The 22,926-nt window shown below is 32.1% G+C and overlaps 4 protein-coding genes and 1 non-coding gene across 5 annotated transcripts; 4 read left to right on the top strand and 1 right to left on the bottom strand.

Annotated features, from left to right (window-relative positions):
- Nucleotides 1-6,984: 6,984 nt before the first annotated feature.
- Nucleotides 6,985-8,202, top strand: LOC111906731 (protein NODULATION SIGNALING PATHWAY 2). Its single transcript, XM_023902501.1, has one exon. The coding sequence runs from the start codon at nt 6,985-6,987 to the stop codon at nt 8,200-8,202; it is 1,218 nt and encodes a 405-aa protein (XP_023758269.1).
- A 2,246-nt stretch (nt 8,203-10,448) lies between these two features.
- On the top strand, nt 10,449-12,017 carry LOC111906732 (protein NODULATION SIGNALING PATHWAY 2). Its single transcript, XM_023902502.3, has one exon. The coding sequence runs from the start codon at nt 10,522-10,524 to the stop codon at nt 11,890-11,892; it is 1,371 nt and encodes a 456-aa protein (XP_023758270.1). The 5' UTR covers nt 10,449-10,521; the 3' UTR covers nt 11,893-12,017.
- A 1,606-nt stretch (nt 12,018-13,623) lies between these two features.
- On the top strand, nt 13,624-15,087 carry LOC111906733 (protein NODULATION SIGNALING PATHWAY 2). The gene has a single exon (XM_052767668.1). The coding sequence runs from the start codon at nt 13,624-13,626 to the stop codon at nt 15,085-15,087; it is 1,464 nt and encodes a 487-aa protein (XP_052623628.1).
- Nucleotides 15,088-15,529: 442 nt separating this feature from the next.
- TRNAS-CGA (transfer RNA serine (anticodon CGA)) lies at nt 15,530-15,611 on the bottom strand. Its single transcript has one exon. It is a non-coding gene; the product is annotated as a tRNA-Ser (tRNA).
- A 4,991-nt stretch (nt 15,612-20,602) lies between these two features.
- Nucleotides 20,603-22,416, top strand: LOC111906734 (protein NODULATION SIGNALING PATHWAY 2). The gene has a single exon (XM_023902504.2). The coding sequence runs from the start codon at nt 20,651-20,653 to the stop codon at nt 22,169-22,171; it is 1,521 nt and encodes a 506-aa protein (XP_023758272.2). The 5' UTR covers nt 20,603-20,650; the 3' UTR covers nt 22,172-22,416.
- The last annotated feature ends 510 nt before the right edge of the window (nt 22,417-22,926 follow it).

Below are 22,926 nucleotides of genomic sequence, written 5' to 3'. Positions count from 1 at the left end.
AGAGTTTTCGAGTGTTGGCTTTAGAATTTCTAATAAAGTCAAAGATGTTATTGGTGATAGTTCGTAGTTTTAGCCCGATGATTGGCTTTCTATCATTCCTCAACTTAATGATTTTCAATTGTCTGTTCTTGATCCTTTAGTGGATGACAAGGTTTTATAAAGGAAAATGGACGGGAAAGTGGTGGATTTTGACATCTAACAAGTTTGGAATGATCTTAGTGAGTGTGATCCGATTGAGCCATGGGTTCATTTTGTTTGGTTTAAGCAGCGAATTCCTAAACATTCTTTTATTCTGTGGCTTGCTATCCATGAAAGGTTGAATACTCAGGATATAATGAAGTTATGGGATAGTAATAAAAATCATAATTGCCCTCTTTGTAATACTTAATCAGACTCTCATTCTCATTTATTTTTTAGTGCCTTTTTTCTTCTTTTGTTTGGAAGTCTGTGAAAGAAATAGTGGAGATTAGAAGTGGTTCTTATGTGTGGAGGAATCTTGTTGAAGAACTCCTGAATTTGCTCAAAGGAAAAAGCATTATAATTTTTATTATGAAAATTGCTTTTGCTGTCTCGGTTTACCATATTTGGAGAGAAAGAAATTTCAGACTTTTCAAAAAAGGAAATAATAAGGAGAATAAGGCCAATTTGAACATTTTTGAAGAAATTTGTCTTAAACTTATTGGGTTTAAGGGTGGTTACTTGGGATTTGACAATGTTGTCAAGAGGAAGTGGGGTATTCCCGTTGGAGAGAAGGATAATGATCTTTTTGATGATTAGTGGAATTGACGGAATTGGGTTTAGCAATTTTCCTCTTAAAATTGCTTTGCTTATCGGTTTTATCCCGATTTTCTTAAGGTTTTTACCTTTTGAAGTGGTTTTAATAACGCAAATGGGTTTTATCCCCATTCTCTGTTGTTTTACTTCTAGGTAACTAGGAGTCTCCACCTCTGTGGGTGCCACTGCTGTTTCAATTTGCAAGTGGTGGGATATTTACCCGACAATACACGGGCTTGAGTACGTCATCCTTAGACTGTACTGCTTTTGGGTTGGTTGTTTCCTTTTTTATAATAAAAACAACCACTTGTTGATCTTTTGGGTTTTCCTTAAGATTTTTGTTGTCCGGTTTATCTTGGATATCATTGGATTTTTATCCTTTGATGTGGAAATTAATGGATGTAATTCAATTTATTTTGGATTTAGGTTTCCTGGATATTCTTTGAATATATTTATAATAAAACAAATTGACGGCAAATGGTTTAGCATTTTTCCTTCTAAAATTGCTTTGCATGTCGGTTTTATCCCGACTTTCTTAAGGTATCTTCCTTTTGAAGTGGTTCTCATTTTAATGCAAATGGGTTTTATCCCCATTATTCGTTGTTTTCTTCCTAGGCAACTAGGAATCTCCATGTTTGTGGGTGCCACTGCTATTTCCATTAGCAAGTGGTGGGATATTCACCCGACAATACATGGGCTTGAGTACGTTATCCTTAGATTGTACTATTTTTGGGTTGGTTGTTTCCTTTTTTCTAATAAAAATAACCACTTTTTGATCTTTTGGTTTTACCTTAAGACTTTTGACAACTAGTTCATCCTGGTTATCATTGGAATTTATTCCTTTGATGTGGATATTGAAGGCTCTAATTGCAATTTTTTTGCATTAACCTTTAGGGGTATTTATGGAAATACCTTAATAAAAAAGGAATTGACGGGATTTATTTCTTTGGTTCGACTCCAAAGAAGATAGTTGTTCGGTTTTATATTTATGAGCATAAAAATTTCGGCATTTTTTTGCCTAAGGGTTCAAATCCCGAAGATAGTTGTTTTACCTTTCGACGGTATTTTTGGAAATTTTCCAATCAAATTCAAATTGATGGTATTTATTTCTTTGGTTCGACTCCAAAGAAGATAGTTGGTTGGTTTAATATTTTTGAACTTAAAAATATTGGTTCTCATTTGCTCAAGGGTTTGAATTTTGCTAATAGTTGGTCCAAAAAAAGATTTAATGCTTTTCAAAAGTTGGCTACTTGGGAGATTGCTTGGTTGCTTATTTGAAGACTCTTTGGGGTAAATTTGTCAAATATGTTGATGGAGCTAATTTGAAGATTAGAAGTTTTTGTGATTTTCCCAGATTTTGCATTTTTCTTTCATGGCGCTTGAAGTTCATTTTTTTGTTGAAAGAATATGTTGAAAGGAAGATTAATGCTTTTGGATCTAAAGATAGTTTCACTCAACTTGGGGACTTGTTGTTTAAATGTATTGTTATTTTGAGGTTATAGTTGTCTTTGGTCAAGAATGGATTGGGTTTTAATAGAAGATTTTTGAAGAACAAAGGAGAGGATTTCAAGAATTCTAAAGCTCAAAGGAAGTTGGTTGTTGTTTTTGGAATTAGTTTGGATTGGATTGTTTCGGAAGTTCGTGAAGATGTGATGGTGTTGGTCGATGATTCTCACAATTTTGAAGTCCCTTGGTTGCCTTGTGACATTAGATTTATTTTTCATGCCATGGAGTATTTTTTCGAGTATGATGTCAAAATTTTATTTTTGCTTTGGTTGAATTTGAAGTACATCTTGAAGATCGAAGATATGGAAGATTCTTGGAGATTAAAGATTGTGGCTCATGGGCTCAATGATTTTTTATTAGTGAGCTACTTTTGGTTTCGCTCCATTCCTTTGAATTGGATTTGGACTTAGATTGGTTAGTGGTGTTTAGATAGGTGTCGTTGTAATTTTTAATTTCTCTATTTGGTAGCTTGTTTTAGTTTGTTAGTTAGCTTTGCTTTCTTGTCTTATAATTAGTTTTTTTTGGACGGTTGCCCTCCTTCCTTTGTATTGTTTTTTTTCTTTTAGTAAAATTTGCCAAGGAGTTTCCTCTTTTATCCCAAAAAAATAAATAAATAAATAAATAACTCTTGAAGGAACTTATAAGACCTTTTTTTATAAGGATATTACAACAATCGAAAGGATATGACAACAATCGAAAGGATATTACAACAATCGAAAAATGTTGTGGATTAAGTGGAATAGAGTTAGGAGAGACAAGGTAGATTACATGTGGGTATATTGTTTGCTATAAATAAAGATTTTCTATTTAAATGGTGTTGGAAATTTCAAACAAGTAGAAACATTATTAGTCATCAAGGATATACACGGATCTACCAGGGCGTTTCAAGGCTAATAAAATGTAATGAGTGCAACTTGAAACAAAATTTGCAGGCATATCGGAAGGAATACACTCGGGTTCATTTTCCAAGGATATGTGAAGCTTGCCTTTGGAAAAAGATGATTCATATATAGTTGCGTCTTGTTAAATATTTAATATTAGATTATAACTCATGTACTATACGATTTACAAAATAGAATAACATAAAGACTATACAAACCATAATCATTAATCATAAATTTACAAACTGTTGTTTTTAATTAATATCTAAAATAGTTTCAAAACATCATCGATATTCTTTAGCTCGAGATTAATTATAAAATCAGCGTATTATACAATTAAATATAAATTTTAATAGATTGAAAAAACCAAAAGAAACATACATGGTTATATCATTGTTTATTTAAAATCCTAAAATAAGAAAATGTAAGAAATATACATGAATGCAAAATGAAAAAAAAAATTATAACTAAAAATGATGAATAAATATGTATTACAATAATAAATAAAAGATGTTATAAACAAACAAAAAAAATATATTATTTCTTTATAAACTTCAAAACACTTTTTTATATGAAACATAGAAAGTTGTATTTGTAAGTCTATCATTTTATCTAAAGTAATAATTTTAATCTCTCTACTTTAAACTTTAAATATAACAATATACAAATGATCATGTGTGAGGTTCAATAGATAACCATTATTAACAAGAATCAAGAAACCATTTGTAAGCATCGAAAATCATAATAATCAACGGCCAAAGGAATGGATGTACACTTGTACATTGAATACACATATACCAGATTATACCATAAAACTCACATCTTTACCAAAAAAAATTCACATCTTTTTTCGTTTATAATTTTTTTATGCCACGTTTTTTATCGAAAAAAACCGAATATACCTTTGTTCATGATTTTTCGTCATCTTTCCATAGAGATCCATATTTGATATATAAAAAGCAAAAAAAATCGAAAAAAACTCACTTCGTTTTTTGTTTTTTTTTTCAATATTTAAGTTTATTTTTATCCAAAAAAACTAATTATACCAAAAAAAATTCACAGAATACAAAAGTTTAAACTTCTTGCTTCAAAGCTGAAATATTTCAGCTTTGATATCTCATCTTTGAAGGATTGTAATTTATCGAATATAACACCAAAAACAACTAAATTATAGTCTAAAATCATCTACAAACTCCAAGTTATACGTTGGAGAAAATCGCATCTCAATCCAACTTCAAAAGAATGAGATATGTTTGTTTAAAAAATTTCACTGAATACAAAAGTTTAACTTTCTTGCTGAAAAGCTGAAATATTTCAGCTTTAAAGAATTGTAACTCATCGAATATAGCACCAAAAACAACAGAATTATAGTCTAAAATCATCTACAAACTCTAAATTACACGTTAGAAAAAAACTGCATGTCAATCCGACTTATTGTTTAAAGAATTTCACAGAATACAAAAGTTTAAATTTCTTGCTGAAAAGCAGAAATATTTCAGCTTCGATATCTCATATTTGAAGGATTGTAACTCATTGAATATAATACCAAAAACAACAAAATTATAGTCAAAAATCATCTACAAACTCTAAATTACACGTTGGAAAAATCCTATGTCAATCCGACTTAAAACGAATGAGATATGTTTGTTTAAAGAATTTCATAAAATAGAATTTTTTTTTAAAATAAGCCGGTCCAAAACCGGTTTTTACTCGGAACCGGTAAAAAAACCGGGTCAGTTTTGCTGAAATCCTAGCACCAAGAACCGGTCCAGGGGTTCAAAAAAACATTCCCCTTCGATCTGGTCCAGATGTCCAAATGTTCATCCTTACTTATAATCAACATAGAAGGCCGACTTGGTTTGTTCTCTGTCCGGATAACGCAAGAGATTGTAACCATCTAGGTAACCAAATTGATGTGGTGAGAAACTATTTCACAAAAAACAATAATATTAATAACCATAACAATAATGTGATCAAATCAATGAAACTATGTTGCTAGTTAAACGAATGAACACAAATTCTCATTCGTTTGGTTAAACAAACGAACTGAACAATAACCTCGTTCGTTCATTTATGTTCGTGAACATATATTTATTTCAATAAAATAATAATCATAGAACATATATTTATATAACTATATATGAACGAATACAGTGATATTATGCATGCATTATTTAACTATCAAGCAAATATGTAAGCATTTTCTTAATGGTTTCAGGGAAATCTCAATGATATATAAACACAGTATAAATTGCAATTATAACTAATGGAGGCCTGATAACATTATCAATTATATTTAGTAAGTTTTTTGTTTTTAGTAAGGCCATTTAGAGTTTGGAAATCGAGGCATGTGTGTTGCAATGTATTTACATTTACAGTTATGGGATTAAACTTCGAGGAAAACTGAAGTTTTTATAATCTTTTACCGTGTTTAGTCCAAAAACAAAACTAGTTGCTCCTTTATAATGCAAGATGAAAAATAAGTATATTTCCATACATAAATCAATAATTTAATATTAGAAGAAAGATAAGGACGTCATATACAACAATCACATGTGAACAAATTGGGAGAAACCAAAGATAATCCTAATAAAAACACTACATGTCAAACCACTCACCTTCATATTCATAATAAACAAGTTAGGCTATATCGACAAAGATTTTGAAAAAAACCAAACTGTTCATATGGTATACAAGTGTCATCTCCTAATAGCTAGGTTATACAATTTTTTTAAGATAAGGATGCAGCCACAACATCATTCAACCTATAAGAGAGGAAGACCACAAAATGACTTCTTTAAGAAATTTACTTCCTTCAAATTCGAATCTTTATAAACCCCACTTTTAACTTTTCTATCGTCATTTGAAAGTAGTAGAAATGGAATTGGCACAAATAGTCAAGGAATAATAGAAGGAGAAAAATTAGGTTACCATGCAAATCTTTATAGGATTATCATCACACTAGAAGAACACGAAACAAGAAACAAGAAACAATTCATAAAATAAAGTATTATTTAATGAAGATATTATATTTTAAAGGAGAAAACTAAGAAAAAAACAAATTGCCTAAAGATGACATATCTACATCATTTATCAAAAGAAAGAAAGAGGTCTCATGCATACAGGTGTTTGTGGATTATTTAGTATACAACATATATGTATACATGTACCTTTTTTATTGGATAAAAACAATCCCATGACTTTTAGATATCTAAAACGGATTGGAAAAATCAAAGACAGGCCTAATAAAACACACCAATCACTTTCATATTCATAAAATAAATATGGAGATATCAAGAAAGAGTTTTCTGGAATCCAAACTATTCATATGGTGGACACGTGTCATCTCCTAATAAGCCAAAGAATTATTCAAACAATATAAAAGACCAAATGAAGAATCTGTGGGGTCCAGGGACAATTTTCAGCCACAATGTCATTCAACTTTCAATAGTAACCATTGAAATAGAAATTAATAATTTATCTAATCTTGATTTAAGAATTTAGAGGAGACCATAAGCTACTTGTTTAGAAGTTTACTTCCTTCAAATTCTCATATCTAAAAACCCCAATTTTAACTTTTCTGTTGACTTTTTCCATATAAAAGAACTCTCATCATCATCACTCAAGAAGACACACACATTCATCTATCTCTCTTTCTCTCTTTAGCACCATAGCTTTAGATCATCATAGAAACATAAACATGATGCAATCACAACTTCTCCTTCATCCCTCTTGGCCAACTCACTCTTATTTTCACTCAATTCCTCAACACTCCTCACTGATTCCATCTTTCTCCGAGAATGACTTTTTAGGTTATGATCACATGGAGAGTTTTGATGATGTTTTCAGATGGTTGTGTGATGATGATGATCAACAGATGGAATCAGAGATTCCAACTGACAAATCCACCGAAAACAGCCCAACCCTCTCCATCACCTCAAGTGAGTCATTTGATTCAGAAGCCATGGAAATGGAATCCAAAACAGGAATCCAAAATTTACTCATGGCATATGCAGAAGCCATGGGATTACAACAGAGAAAGCTGGCTGAAGTGATTCAGAAATGTATAAGTGAAAAAGTCAACCCCAATGGTCAAACCCTTGAACGTTTAGCACTTAACTTGTTCCCATGTTCTGAGAATGAAAAAGAGTATCTAAAACAAGAATCTATTAGAAATTTTAAGGCTGCATTCAGAGGGTTCTATGAGATCTTTCCTTATGGAAGGTTTGCTCATTTCACAGCAAATTCAGCAATCCTTGAAGCTGTTCCAAACCATGTTGACTCAGTTCATATAGTTGACTTTGACATGGGTGAAGGAAGTCAATGGCCTGTGGTCATACAAGTCATGGCACAAAGAAGAAAATCATTGACCATTACAAGTGTGAAGCTAGAAGATGATAACTCAGGATTATTTGAAGAGACCAAGATGCATCTGTTAAACTATGCGGGAAGTTTTGGTCTAAATTTGAAAGTAGAAGAAAAGGAATTGGGTCAAATAGTCAACAGGAATGAGTTTATGGCTTTCAATTGTATGGTTGGGATTCCACATATGGGAAGAACAAGGAGAAGAACTCAAGTTATGGAGTTTCTTAAGGTAGCAAAACAGTTATTGGTGAAAACCCAAGGAATTATAACCTTTGGGGATGGAGAATACAGTGACAGAATGGAAAATTACCCAACCTACCCTTCGTTCTTTGATGGGAATTTGTCACATTATAAAGCATTGTATGAATCAATGGAACTGGGGTTTCCTAGTTATTTAACCGAAGGAAGGGTAGCTATGGAAACCCTTTTCATTGCACCTTTTATATCATCAATGTCTTGGTTACAGAAATGGGAGGAAGGAAGAGAAAACTTGTTTTCCCAAAATGACCTTGGGTTAAAAGGAAGAAGGGTGAGCATGGAAAGCTGGAATGAAGTGAGGGAATTGGTGAAGGAAGGAGAAAGTATGTATAAGGTTAGAGTTGAAGGAGGGAATGAGAATGAAATGGTGTTGGAATGGAATGGAATTCCACTTGTGAGAGTTTCTGTTTGGATGTAGTTAGAGAGATATACAAAACATGCATTCCTAGAATCATAGAATTATAGATCTGTACAAAAATTAATTATTTTTTTCATTGAAAAAAATAAATAAATTCACTCATTCTAGCATCAAAATAACAAACTTGAAATAACATATTCCCTATCCCTCCTTTCATAGAAGTTGTAAGTTTGACTACAGATGTAGTTTAAGTAAAAAACATTGGATCATTTTTAAGTGGTGAATTTTCAAAAAAAACATAGAAATTGATAGCGCTTCTATTGCAGTATACATAGTCATAATAGGACTCATTTGGGATTTTGGAATTGATTCTTTTGGGAAAAAGGTTCCAAAATGGTAAAATGTCAACCACATCTTTCAACAATAATGAAATAGAGAGACTGGTGAGGATCAAATTCAGTATCATCCACTAACTTTGGAGACAAGGATGAGCATAAAATCTATTTTACAATAAGAATTTGCCAAAATGAAAACTTTGCGACTAATGTGCACATAATAAAGTTAAAATTTGTTGTAATGAGTAGGTTTCTGACAAAGTGATTGATGGGGATATTAACAATTTAATATAAGATTGAAGGGTAAAGCTGATCAGCCTTAAGAAAACTCCAAGGCATGAAGAAAGACAAAAATGAGGTCCTCAAGTAGGTAAATTACTTCAAATTCTTATTCGTAATATCCACTTTAATGTTTCTCTTTGATTTCTATCAACAAATACGGTATATAAACATATCAAGAAACACCCAACCAGTCATCAAAACTCAAAGCAAAAAATTTCTATCTACTTAGCTTCAAAATCATCATCAAAAAAATAACAAGATGATGCTTCTTCTGAGCTTCTACTTCAAGCTTCTTGGCCAATTCAATCTTATTTTTATTCAAATCTTAATCATTTTGGTCTAAACATGTGTTTTTATGTGAGTAAATACCATGATTGTTCTTCTTCAATCAATAGCACAGCAGAAAACTCATTGTTGGGTTGTGATCAGATACAAAACCCTTTAATGGATGTGTGATGAGAATCAAGAAATAGAGGAGATTTAATTCATCAATTGTTCAGAAAATCAATAAGACAAGTATGTTTGTTGAAGAACTTTTATGGAAACTTCAAGCAGATGATGACTTAGGCAGCTCATTAACTATGCAAGAGATGTTAGTGTAAACTTGAAGGTAGAATGGTAAATTCCAACTTCTTTAAAAAGTTTACTTCCTTCAAATTCCAACTTTTATAAACCCCACATTTTTAACTTTTTATGTTGACATTTGAAACTAGAAGAAATGGAATTGGCACAAAGAGTCAAAGGAAATACAGGGAGGAAATATATTTTTTTCCTATATAATTATATATACCAATTATCATGAGACATTAGAGGAGCTCCAAACAAGAAACAAGAGACGATTCATAAAAAAATAAAGCTTTATCAAATGAAGATATTATATTTTAACTGAGAAAACTAAGAACAAGACAAAAGGCCTAAAGATATCATATCAACAAGCATATCTACAACATTTATAAAAAGAAAGAAAAGCACACAAAACCGTAACTAATTCCAAATTCTAAGAATACAAAACACATTAAACGTTACAATAATATATCATGTCACATCCATAATAAACTAGTAAAACAAGAAAGAGTTTGTAAGAAATCAAACACTGTTCACAATGTCAATATCATTTGAAAATTCACTGAATCAGGCAAAGATCACAAATTATTACTCAATTACATGTTCCTTTTTTATTGGATGATAACAATTCCATCGTGACTTCTATATATGTTTATCCAGATAAGAGCCTAGAAAAATAATTATATTTTGATACATAAATCCAGAATTGAATGTAATATTTATGAAAGATAAGAATATTAGAAGAATAATAAGGACGACATATACAACAACCATATATAAAAGAGATTAGGACAACCAAAGATAGGCCTAATAAAACACGCCAATCACCTTCATATTCATAAAATAACAAATAAAGATATACCAAGAAAGAGTTTGATGAAACCAAACTGTTCACATGGTAAACAAGTGTCATCTTCTAATAGGTCAGACAATTATTCAAACAAAAAAAAAACCATATAAAAATTCTGTGGGTTCCACAGACAAAATGCAGCCATATCATCGTTCAACTTTCAATTTAATACCCAAAAAAAAATCTCTTCTTGATTGAGAATAAAACAATATAATATAAGACAGGAAGACCAAAAACGATAACTTGCTTCAAATTCCTATTTCTATAAAGGATCACAATCATCATAACTCAAGGAAACACATCTCTCTCTTTTTCCTCATAGCTTTAGATCATTACAGAAACAAAAACATGATGCAATCAGAGCTTCTGATTCAACCCTCTTGGCCAAATCAATCCTATTTTCACTCGGTTCTAGATCAAGATGTTCTAAACCATGAACACTCTTCACTGATTTCATCTTTGTATATGAATGAATTTTTGGATTATGATCATATGGAGGGTTTGGATGATGTGTGTAGTTGGTTGTGTGATGATGATCAAAAGATGGAATCAGAGATTCCAACCGATAAATCCACCGAAAACAGCTACATATGGAGCCCAACCATCTCCATGACCTCAAGTGAGTCACATGATTCAGAAGCCATGGAAATGGAATCCGAAACAGGAATCCAAAATTTACTCACAGCATACGCAGAAGCCATAGGATTACAACAGAGAGATCTGGCTGAAGTGATTCAGAAATGTATAAGTGAAAAAGTCAACCCCAATGGTCAAACCCTTGAACGTTTAGCACTTAATTTGTTCCCATGTTCTGAGAATGAAAAAGAGTATCTAAAACAAGAATCCATTAGAAACTTCAAGACAGCATTCAGAGGATTCTATGAGATCTTTCCCTATGGAAGATTTGCTCATTTCACAGCAAATTCAGCAATCCTTGAAGCTGTTCCAAATCATGTTGACTCGGTTCAGATAGTTGACTTTGACATGGGTGAAGGAAGTCAATGGCCTGTGGTGATACAAGTCATGGCACAAAGAAGAAAATCATTGACTATTACAAGTGTGAAGCTAGAAGATGATAACTCAGGATTATTTGAAGAGACAAAGATGCATCTGTTAAACTATGCAGGAAGTTTTGGTCTAAATTTGAAAGTAGAAGAAAAGGAATTGGGTCAAATAGTCAACAGGAATGAGTTTATGGCTTTTAATTGTATGCTTGGGCTTCCACATATGGGAAGGACAAGGAGAAGAACTCAAGTTATGGATTTTCTTAAGGTAGCAAAACAGTTATTGGTGAAAACCCAAGGAATTATAACCTTTGGGGATGGAGAATACAGTGAAAGAATGGAAAATTCCCCAAACTACCCTTCGTTCTTTGATGGGAATTTGTCACACTACAAAGCACTGTATGAATCAATGGAATGGGGTTTTCCTAGTTATCTGAATGAAGGAAGGATAGCCATGGAAACGCTTTTCATTGCACCTTTTATATCATCGACATCTTGGTTACAAAAATGGAAGGAAGGAAGAGAAAATATGTTTTCCCAAAACGACCTTGGGTTAAAAGGAAGAAAGATGAGTAGAGAAAGCTGGAGTGAAGTGAGAGAATTAGTTAAGGAAGGAGAAAGCCCATATGGAATCAGAGTTGAAGGAGGGAATGAGAATGAAATGGTGTTGGAATGGAAAGGGATTCCACTTGTGAGAGTTTCTGCTTGGATGTAGGTAGATAAATCATAAATATACATGCCTTAGATAGAATTATAAATCTGCACAAAATTAATTATTCTTACATAATGAAAATATCTTCTGTACAAAGATTTCTAATACAAATCAATTGTTTCCAACTATCTCACTACTTCCATCCATTTATATCAGTTAACACAGTTAAATATACATTTCTAGATTGTGAAAAGAGTGATATGATATTAAAGAAAAAGGTTCAAAAAATTAGAGGAATGAAAAGGGAAGACAAAAATCATATCTTAAAACAGGGTTAATGATCAATGATAAGCCAAATAAAAAGGACATGTCGCATCAGTCACCTTCATATTCATAATAAACAAGACATATCAAAAAAGAGTTTGCATTAAATCAAGATTCCATTCCATGGCTTTCTAAGGCTATTTTTGGTGATGAGGATCAGGAGGGCAAATACGTCTTTTGTACTGCATGATAAACAAGAGATAATTCATAAAATAAAGTGTGATCAGAACACCATGAGGTACTCAAAACAAGAAACAAGAGATAATTCATAAAATAAAGTGTAATCAAAAGAAGATATTATAGTTTTAGGAAGAAAACTGAAACAAGACAAAGTGCCTAAATATATCATATACAACAAGAATATCGAAAATATTTATCAAAAGAAAGAGAAAAAAAAAAAAACATATTTCAAAACAGAATCCGATTAGCTAATTCCAAATTCTGAGAATGCAAAACACATTAAACTTCATAAAAATATATGATGTCACAACCATCACCCATCACATCCATAATAAAATAGTAAGATTATAACAAAAAAGAGTTTGTAAGAACCCAAACACTTCACAATGTCAACATTATATGAACATTTGTTAAATAAACAATTGAAATTATTGGAGAACCACAGACAGCAAACAGCCACAATATCATTCAACCAACAAGTTAATACCCAATTACCACAATAATTTAATACCAAAAAAGATAAGACATATATATTTATCTAGAAATAGGTGTGGCTATTTTATTGGATGAAAGCAATCCCATAACCTCTAGCATCAAAATGACAATCTTGAAAAAGCATATTCCCTCATTTTCATGAGTTTGATTAGACGTGTAATTTAAGTAAGACTGTTGGATCATTTTTCAGAGATCAATTTACAAAAATAGAGCAATCTATAGCTTCTAATGGAGCATATCAAGTCATAATAAAAGCATTTATTTGGGATTTTGGAATTGATTCTTCCAAGAAAAAGGTTCTAAAATGGTGAATTGTCTACCACATCTTTGAACAATAACGAAATAGAGAGAATGATGAGAAGCAAAATCAATATCATCCACTACCTTTGATGACAAGGATGAGTATAAAAGCTATTTTAGATTGAAAATTTACCAAAATGGCAAAATGAAAAGTTTGCAATTGATATGGATATACTAAAGTTGAATTTTTTTGAAGTGAGTAGTATTCGGACAAAATGATTGATGGATATATTAACAATTTAATATTAAGATTGATGGGTACAGCTGACCAAACTTAAGAAAACTCCAAGGCATAAAGAAAGACAAATTGAGGCCTCCAAGTAGTTAAATTAATTCAAATTCTTATTCATATATCCACTTTAACTTTTCTTTTAACTTCTATTAACAAATATGATATATAAACATATCAAGAAACACCCCAACACTCATCAAAACTCAAGCCACAAAGTTCTATCCACTTACCTTCAATATCATCATCAAGAAAATAAAAAGAAGATGGAGTCTGAGCTTTTACTTCAGACCTCTTGGCCAACTCAATCTTATTTTCATTCAAATCTTGATCATTATGATCCAAACATGGATATTTATGCGAGTTATTACCATGAATTTTCTTCTTCAATCAATAGCTCCCCAGAAAACTCATTGATTTCATCAGAACCATATGTCGAATCTCCATTGTTGGGTTATGATCAGATACAAAAACCTTCAATGGCTGATGATGATTCACACAACATTAACACACTTGATGATGTGTGCCAATGGTTATGTGATGAGAATCAAGAAATAGAAGAGATTCAATCGGAAAAGTCTACTGAAACTGAAAGTGTTCATGTATGGAGTCCAGACCTTTCCATGACATCAGATGATGTCATGGAAACAAGACTGGAGGATCTACTGAAGGCCTATGCAGATGCTATGACAATGGGACAAACAGAGCTTGTGAAAGTGATTGTGAGATGTATAAGTGAAAAAATAAGCCCTATAGGTCCAGTCCTCGAACGCATAGCCTTCAATTTGTTTAAAAGTGCAGAAAATCAAGGAGATGAGTACCTTAAAGAAGAACTGATGAGAAACTTCAAGTCAGCATTCAGAGCCTTCTATGATATCTTTCCTTATGGGAGATTTGCCCATTTCACAGCAAATTCAGTCATCCTCAAAGCTGTTCAATCCAATGTAGAATCTGTTCACATCGTTGACTTTGACTTGGGTGAAGGAACTCAATGGCCTCCAGTGATAGAAGCTGTAGCACAACAAAGAAAATCATTGACTTTGACCATTACAGGTGTCAAACTAGAAGAACATGACTTCAATTTTACAGAGACAAAGAGGCAGCTATCTAACTATGCAAGAGATGTTGGTGTACAGTTGAAGGTAGAAGAAGTCGAATTGGGAAATTTGGTAAAAGTAATGGAGGGAAAATTAGACACAGAATTTTTGGCCTTCAATTGTATGATTGGCCTTCCACATATGGTAAGCATAAGGAAAAGAACTCAAGCTATCAAATTCCTAAAGTTAGCAAAAGAGATATTAACAAACAGCAAAGGGATCATAACATTTGGTGATGGCGAAAATGGTGGCAAAACGGTAAATTCATCAAACTATGCTTCATTCTTTGATGGGAATTTGTCACACTACAAAGCTTTATATGAATCAATGGAATGGGGGATTCCAAGTTACCTCACTGAAGCGAGGATAGCTTTGGAGACTCTTTTTATTGCACCTTCTATTTCATCTTTGTCTTGGTTCCAAAAGTGGGAAGAAGGACAAGAAGAAGTTGTTTCTTTGAAGGGTATTGGGTTAAAAGGACAGTCGATGAACATAGAAAGCTGGAATGAAGCCAGGGAATTGGTGAATGAAAGAGAAAGTCCATATGGAATCGGAATTGGAGGAGAAAATGGGAATGAAATGGTGTTGGAGTGGAGAGGAACTCCAGTAGTGAAAGTTTCTGCTTGGGTGTAAGTGAAAGATACAGAATCTTGATAGTTAGGCATATATAGATGTGTACAAAAATTAGGTATTTGAAAGTAATATGTGCATTTAAAATAGATGATGATGATGATATCCTAAACTTGAGATCAGAAACCGCATCTTCTTTACTGATAAACATATTTGTTGTGCAAATTTCAAACGTTATAATAACATCATCACACATAGCAGCTGTTCTTCAAAATTTGCATATTCAGGTAAGGACTAAGGAGTAAATGGAAGAAAACTGATTATTGAGGTAAACATGGAATTACCTAATTATGTCTAAACTTGCATACCATTGAGTTAAATTGCTTTGAATCCACGTCGAAATTGGAGGATCAGTAAAATTATACAGTGAGAGTAGTAAAAAACGAAAATAATAAAATCCCTAGACCTAAGTTAAGGTGAAGAATTTGATGTGAAAAATTAAAAACGTCGACAGCAGGATTCGAACCTGCGCAGGCAAAGCCCAACAGATTTCGAGTCTGTCTCCTTAACCACTCGGACATATCGACGCTACGTTGAAGGTTAACAAATATAAAACATATAACAATAACTTTCATTTTGTAACCTTTAAGTGGAATAAAAGTCATTAAATAAAAACTTTTATGCTATTATTTCCAAAAATATTTGTATTTTTCGGTGCTAAGTTAGTAAATTGTTGCCAACCAAACACAGTAGGATCATGTAGACATATTTTTAATGCAACAAAAATTTCATAACTATTGTGTTTTGTTCAAATTTAAGAAGAAATCATTGCAATAAAATAAAGTAATTTTAATTTAGAAAATTATGAATCAACTCAAGGTGTTTATTTTAATTGGTTTTATGGTTACAGACGATGACAATATTTGATTATATGACCTTTATTATCTAAATCAAGTTTATACATTGACTTAACATTCCACATTTTTCCAGTTAAGTTTCACACGAGTAACTCATTCCCATTTAATCATACATATCATTTTAATATGATGTGGGATATTGATGACTTGTTTTGTAAGAGGTCATGACCAATGTTATATGGTTTGTTGTTTTTTATCTATAGAATACATGACAACCACATATTATTTAGATTTATCAATAAACATTAGCAGGCTAGCTATCTATATGTGTTTAGGATGTCTTCCAGTAGGTGGTTTTCAAAAAGTTCCAATTCCAAGACAACTTTATGAAATGTTATTGGTAGTCCTCTTAATGCCTCCGGAAAACCCATTTCCTTATAAACTTAGTGTATTGATTTTGGCCAAGTTCGAATCATGCAATCATGAAAACAAAACCTAGGTGCTAATTTTTTGAGTATATGACACAGGGACCATTCTTGCAAGTTACTATTTAATAAAAAAAAGTATCTACTGCTAAACTTTTTAAAATGACCATCATGTCCTTGGAACGAAAACTAAAAAAAACAGCAACATACTACACAGACCAAATATGTAAGATTTCCATAAGCATATTACTATTAAACTATATTTTTGTAATGCATATATTAAAAAGTATCCAATTTTTTGTTAAGCTTTATTAGATGAGATAAAATAACAATCTTGTCCTTTATTTTGATTATGATGATGTGATATGATAGGTGTTGGGAGAGGGTCTGCAATGGATTTTACAGGGAAAGAGGCATTAACTTGTTTCTTTAAGTGTTGAAAATCCGAATGGATTTGTGCTTCATGTTTTCATAAAAAATGATACATGGATTTGAGTTGTTCTGAAAAAGTTCACAGTTGAGGCTGACTTTAGTCTTTAAATTCTTGATTCAGTGGACCTATTAGCCTTACATTCGTCTTCATTTTACATCAATGTTGCACCAAATGACCTTTTGTGCTTCCTTTGGTCTCTATTGATGGCATATGGTATTGGGGTGTGTTTGGAAGGTAAAATTCATTTTAGTCTTTAAATTTTGTTTGATCACTTATAGTGTGTGTATATTTATATTTATGTATATGCGATTTTTTTCTATCTAATCTACATAATTATTATTATTATAAACTTGGTGTTTGACAGGTTCCAAAACATATCTTATCTTCATAAGAGGTAGTTGCAATCGATGATGCCAAGACAAAAACGAAGAGTGTTTCGCCACTTCCGACCTAACTTTGTGGTATATGCCTTCCGGTAGTTTGATTACCCATATAGTGCACATGCATAATTGAACTAATAAGATTATTTGGAGCATTGAGTCATTTTCGTGATCAAATATTCCTTTTAAGAGTCCCAACTTTGTATATGTAAGGAAAATATAATATGGCTGAGAGTTTAGGAAGCTTGATCATGGAAGGGAAGTAGCACACTCCTTAAGTTTGTCTCACGTTGTGAAAAAAGTTGGTGGACCATGCTTATAAAATAACGATAGTGCATTAAATTCATAAAATTAGATAAAGATGAAATCGGTAAGATATGGAACCTGATTGTATTGGTATTATTCTGACTGACTTCAAAGAGGTTATAAATTTTAAATAGTCGTGTAGCTAGTTGCATCATGTTAGGAATTGTCACTTCTAGTTCCGTGACTGATTCAATGTTATTTAGGCGAGTATCTGCCATTATGTGCTCCTAATGGACACCCTTTCATTTTAGTCATTTATTTCTGATTAACTTATTTGATAAAAAAAATTACAGCTCAAAGATCCATTGATTACCTTTTACCAATTTATGTACTTACATAGAGGATATCTACCGACCATTAAGATCTTTTAGACATAAAAACAAATTATTATATAAAAAATTAGGGATGGAAATCCGTTTCCACTTAACTATAATGAAATGAATTAACCAAACCAAATCTCTCTCACATTCCCTCATGACCAACTTTATGTGACATTATCAAGAAGGATATCACGTATCAATACAAAACTATTAGTGAATCATGGCAAACAATTCAATGGCAATGAAGTTTATACATCAAATGTAATATATAAAAAATTGTTGCACGATTAATAATGCGCAATCAATCATTTATTCATGTATATTTGTAAATAATCTCAACTTTTCATTTTTAATTCTTATTGATTTCATTTCTGCTAGCATGCATCTTATTGATAATTGTTTAGATGTAGTAAATTATTTGCACAAAAGAATTAATTGTCTCTAGAAACTAATTTCTGAAAAAAAAAATATTCGCACTCGACGCTTGGCGTAGCGACTATATATATATATATATATATATATATATATATATATATATATATATATATATATATATATATATATATATATATATATATATATATATATATATATATATATATAGAGAGAGAGAGAGAGAGAGAGAGAGAGAGAGTTAGGTTCAAATGTGGATTGACATCCATTATGCGGACGTGTGGACAGTGTTATTCTGTGAGAATGACAAAGAAAATATGTTGTTTGATAATATGAATACGTTCAATCATACATAACTATTGTCATTATCATACATTATCACTAATTAAATCGTCTATAAGGTTCTTACAGACTTTTTTTTATTATTCTCATTCTATCAGAATGTTAATTGAGTCGTATTCTGTAATAATGAAAAATGGGTAAAAAACGATATGTAAGAACAAAAATCAATAAGAATTAGTGAGAATATATAAAAATAACGATAGTTATATGAGGTTGAACGTATTCACATTACTAAACAACATATTCTCTTTGTAATTCTCATAGAATAACATTGTTCACACGTCCGTACAATAGTTGTACATCCATATTATAACCTAGCTCTATCAAATACGAGCAAAGGACTAGTGAAACTAATTTCACAATACTAATCCAAGTATATTATTGGAACTAGGTGTGAGATCCATGTACATGTACTACATGAGTTCATTTAAAAGAAAATTTAAATATAAAATTCAAATATTTGAAAAGTTTGAATTTATAAGAAAAGTAAGAAAAATATTGAATTTTAGAAATTAAAGTTTTTTTTTTCTCTTTTCAATTTAAACAAATAATTTAGATTTAGATAAATAAATAACAAAAATTAATGAAACTTTAATTTAGTAATTTTGAAATTAGAATGAAAGTCCATTAATAAAATTGATATGCATTTATTATTAGATTTAAATAATATGTGAAATTTAATAAAATAGAAAAAATCATAATATGACATGTGGAATAAAAATTAATTTAAATTAACCATAAAATTATATGTGGCAAAATGAATAAAAATATGACAAATGGCAAAAAGATCTTAATTTATTAGGGTAGATCTAAACCATATATGAAGAAGAAAAACATATTTGAATACGTTTATGTTGAAAGTGTTTCTCAATAGATTTCGAAATAAAAGTGCAAAAATGAGAGTAAAACTATATTTTTTTCTTTGACTAATCATCATACAAATTGTTAATTTTATACTATTACTAAACCATGATGCATGCTTATTATCCGATCAAATTCCCAAGAATAGCCAACCCATTTTACTTTCTTTAACAATTAATATGTTTGTATTTCTCCATAATAGTAACGTATTTTTACTTTTTACTTAGAATAGCTAGTATCACCGTTACATTTAAATATTTAATATTATGTGCAAAGAATTATTTACTCATAAAAAACTATATAACTTGAAACTTGTTAAATGCCTACAAGTTGCATGTTACTACATATTACTATTATTTGTAACATATATGCATAATGTCATTATGAATAAGGAATTGTAAGTAAGTTAATATTATGTGCAAAGAATTAGGGGTGACAAATCAGACCATTGTGTCGTGTTTTTGTCTGACACGACACGACACAACAAAGTTTTATGTAACACGAACACGACACGACATGGTGTCGTGTTTTTTCTAACTAACACGAAAACGAACCAATTAAAAAACGACAAACACGGCACGATACGAAAAATAACATAATATAACAATTAGTATATTTAATTAATATTTAATCAAACATAACACGACAAACACGACAAATAAATGTTAAATCGTGTCAATATCGTGTCGAATTTTGAACACGAACACGACACGACACGACATCGTGTTTTTTGCACTTGACACGAACATGACACGAACACGAATTCGAATTTCAGTTTCGTCCCAATTTCGTTTCGTGTCGTATATTTTTATCGTGTCGTGTCCACAATTGTCAACCCTACAAAGAATTATAAATATATATTGATATCACCGGTAAATAATAAAATACATTTGAAATTTCCAGTTGCTATTTTCCATGAAAGCTACTTTTTAAGTACATTCGTAGTATGGATATAACTTTTTTAAGTACATCAGTAAAAACAAAATAAATTGCCTGATTAATATTAAGAAAATCATGGTTATGTCTTGGAATATATTTACCCATTTTAATATTGTAATCTGAGTATGATGGGGCACCTTGACCTACTTTAAAGAAAAATCCAAGGCATGCATGAAGGAAGACCAACAGTGTCCCTTTTTAGTAGTTAACTTGCCTTGTTTTATAACGCCGTTTTTTAACTTTTGTGTTGACATTTTTCAACCAACATGATATATAAAACACATCAAGGAAAACCAAAATCATCACAACTCGACACATAGAACTCTCTCAAAACTTAACTTTGAGATCATCATAAAAACAATAAAAGTATATGATGTCGTCGCAGCTTCTGCTTTCACCTTCTTGGCGACCTCATTCTTCTTTTCATTCAGATCTTGATCATTATGATCCAAAAATAGAAGTTTATGCAGGGGAGCATCACGACTTTTCTTCTTTAATCGCTTCCGAGTCTGAAAACTCCTCAAAAATTTCATCGGCCAACTTCCCCACGTTATCCTCTGATTATGATCTTATGCATAACCCGTCATCGGTAAACATGAAGGGGTTTGGTGATGTTTATGGATGGTTGTGTGTTGATGATCAACAGATGGAAGAGATTCCAACCAAAAGGTCTATCGGAGGTGACCATGTATTGAGTCCCAACCAAAGCGACCAATCCAGTGCGACGTCTTCCGTATGTGTAGCATCAGAAAATCAGTCACCAATGGAACAAACAGATGATTCCATGGAAAGTGAGTCCCAAGAAGGAATACATAATCTACTAATGGCTTATGCAGATGCTATGGGAAAGGGACAGGGAGAACTTGCCACAGTGATAGTGAAATGCATAAGTGAAAAGACCAACACCATTGGGTCACCCCTCGAACGCTTAGCCCTCAATTTGTTCCAGCCAGAAGAAAATCAAGGAGAAGCATACCTTAAACAAGAATCAATAAGAAACTTCAATCCAGCATTCAGAGCCTTCTACGATATCTTTCCTTATGGTCGGTTTGCTCATTTTACATCGAGTTCAGTCATCCTTCAAGCAGTTCCCACCTATGTTGACTCAGTTCACATAATTGACTTCGACATAGGCGAAGGAACTCAATGGCCTCCTGTGATTGAAGCCATGGCACGAGCAAAAAGATCATTAACCATCACAAGTATCAAACTAGAAGAGCATGTCTCAGGATTTGAGGAGACGAAGAGGCAACTTCTTAACTATGCAAGAACTTTTTGTCTAAATTTGATGGTAGAAGAGATGGAATTGTCACAAATGGTGAAAGGAATTGGAGGCAGAAATTCTGGAAATAAATTCCTGGCCTTTAACTGTATGGTTGGCCTTCCACATATGGGAAGGACAAGAAGAACAACTCAAGTTTTAGAGTTTATAAAGATAGCCAAAGGAATTTTAGTGAAAAACAAAGGCATCATAACCTTTGGAGATGGAGAAGAAAGTGAAAGAATGGGGAATTCCCCAGACTACGCTTCATTCTTTAACAAACATTTGGCACACTACAAAGCGTTGTACGAATCAATGGAATGGGGTTTTCCTAGTTATCTCAATGAAGCAAGGATAGCTATGGAGACTCTTTTTCTTGCGCCTTATGTATCATCTTTCTCTTGGTTCCAAAAATGGAAGGAACAAAGAGAAAACATGGTTTTCCAAGAGGGTTTCGGTTTAAAAGGTGAACGGATGAGCATGGAAAGCCGGAATGAAGCTAGAGAAATGGTAAGGGAAGGACAAACTCCATACAAGATTAGAGTTGAAGGCGATGATCATAATGAAATGGTGTTGGAATGGAGAGAAATTCCATTAGTTAGAGTTTCGGCTTGGAGACAAATCAAATAAGATGTCGAAAGTTTGATACTTAGTTTGTGATATCTTGACCCACCTTCTATGTGAATTCTCAAACTTAAATCCCCTTATAAGTCCTAAGTTGTGGGCTACAAGTAGTTTCAACCATAGTTTTAAGTTGATTTGAAAGTTATTGGTTTTGTGTGCTATGACATGTAGCATCACACAGAGAGCATTATAGACCTGTAAAAACTAGTATATATACTCTACATGTACATTTGCCTTTTTCAGGATTTCAATTTCATTCTAATGTCTTTTTTCTTCGGTTTATGTATAATTTGTTTGAAAACTACCTAACATACATATAACAACCACTAAGAATATTGAAATATATTATTTTCCCATAAACTGATTTATCTCGTTAATTAGATAAATAGGAAATTACATGGACCATATGTAACATCCGGATCCTCGAGGTATGAAATTTTAAGTAAAATATGAGTTTTGGGTGGGTCACGACGTGAGGGAAACATCTTCACGTCATGACATGGCTGTGAAAAACGGGAAGTCTCATTCAAGTTTCACGACGACGTGACACTATGATGGTCACGACGTGACATCTGATCAGGGGCAAACCCTAATTTTCGGACTTGGACCCTATTTAAAGGAAGTGAGGGGCTAGGGTTTCCTTCACCCTCAGCCTCCATCACCTCCTAAACCCCTTGAAGAAACCCTAATTTTCCCTCCTCCATTTTGAGCTCATGTTGGTGCTTTTGGTTGCTTTTGAAGGAAAAAGAAGGCATTGGTAG

Source organism: Lactuca sativa, chromosome 9, assembly GCF_002870075.4.
Source record: "Lactuca sativa cultivar Salinas chromosome 9, Lsat_Salinas_v11, whole genome shotgun sequence".
NCBI classification, from domain to species: Eukaryota; Viridiplantae; Streptophyta; class Magnoliopsida; order Asterales; family Asteraceae; genus Lactuca; species Lactuca sativa.
The sequence above is the reverse complement of the archived record's forward strand: the minus strand, read 5'-3'. Positions and strand labels throughout refer to the sequence as shown.

Coding starts and splice junctions, on each gene's coding strand:
- LOC111906733 (XM_052767668.1), top strand. CDS start 13,624: ATGGAGTCTGAGCTTTTACTTCAGACCTCTTGGCCAACTCAATCTTAT.
- LOC111906732 (XM_023902502.3), top strand. CDS start 10,522: ATGATGCAATCAGAGCTTCTGATTCAACCCTCTTGGCCAAATCAATCC.
- LOC111906731 (XM_023902501.1), top strand. CDS start 6,985: ATGGAGAGTTTTGATGATGTTTTCAGATGGTTGTGTGATGATGATGAT.
- LOC111906734 (XM_023902504.2), top strand. CDS start 20,651: ATGATGTCGTCGCAGCTTCTGCTTTCACCTTCTTGGCGACCTCATTCT.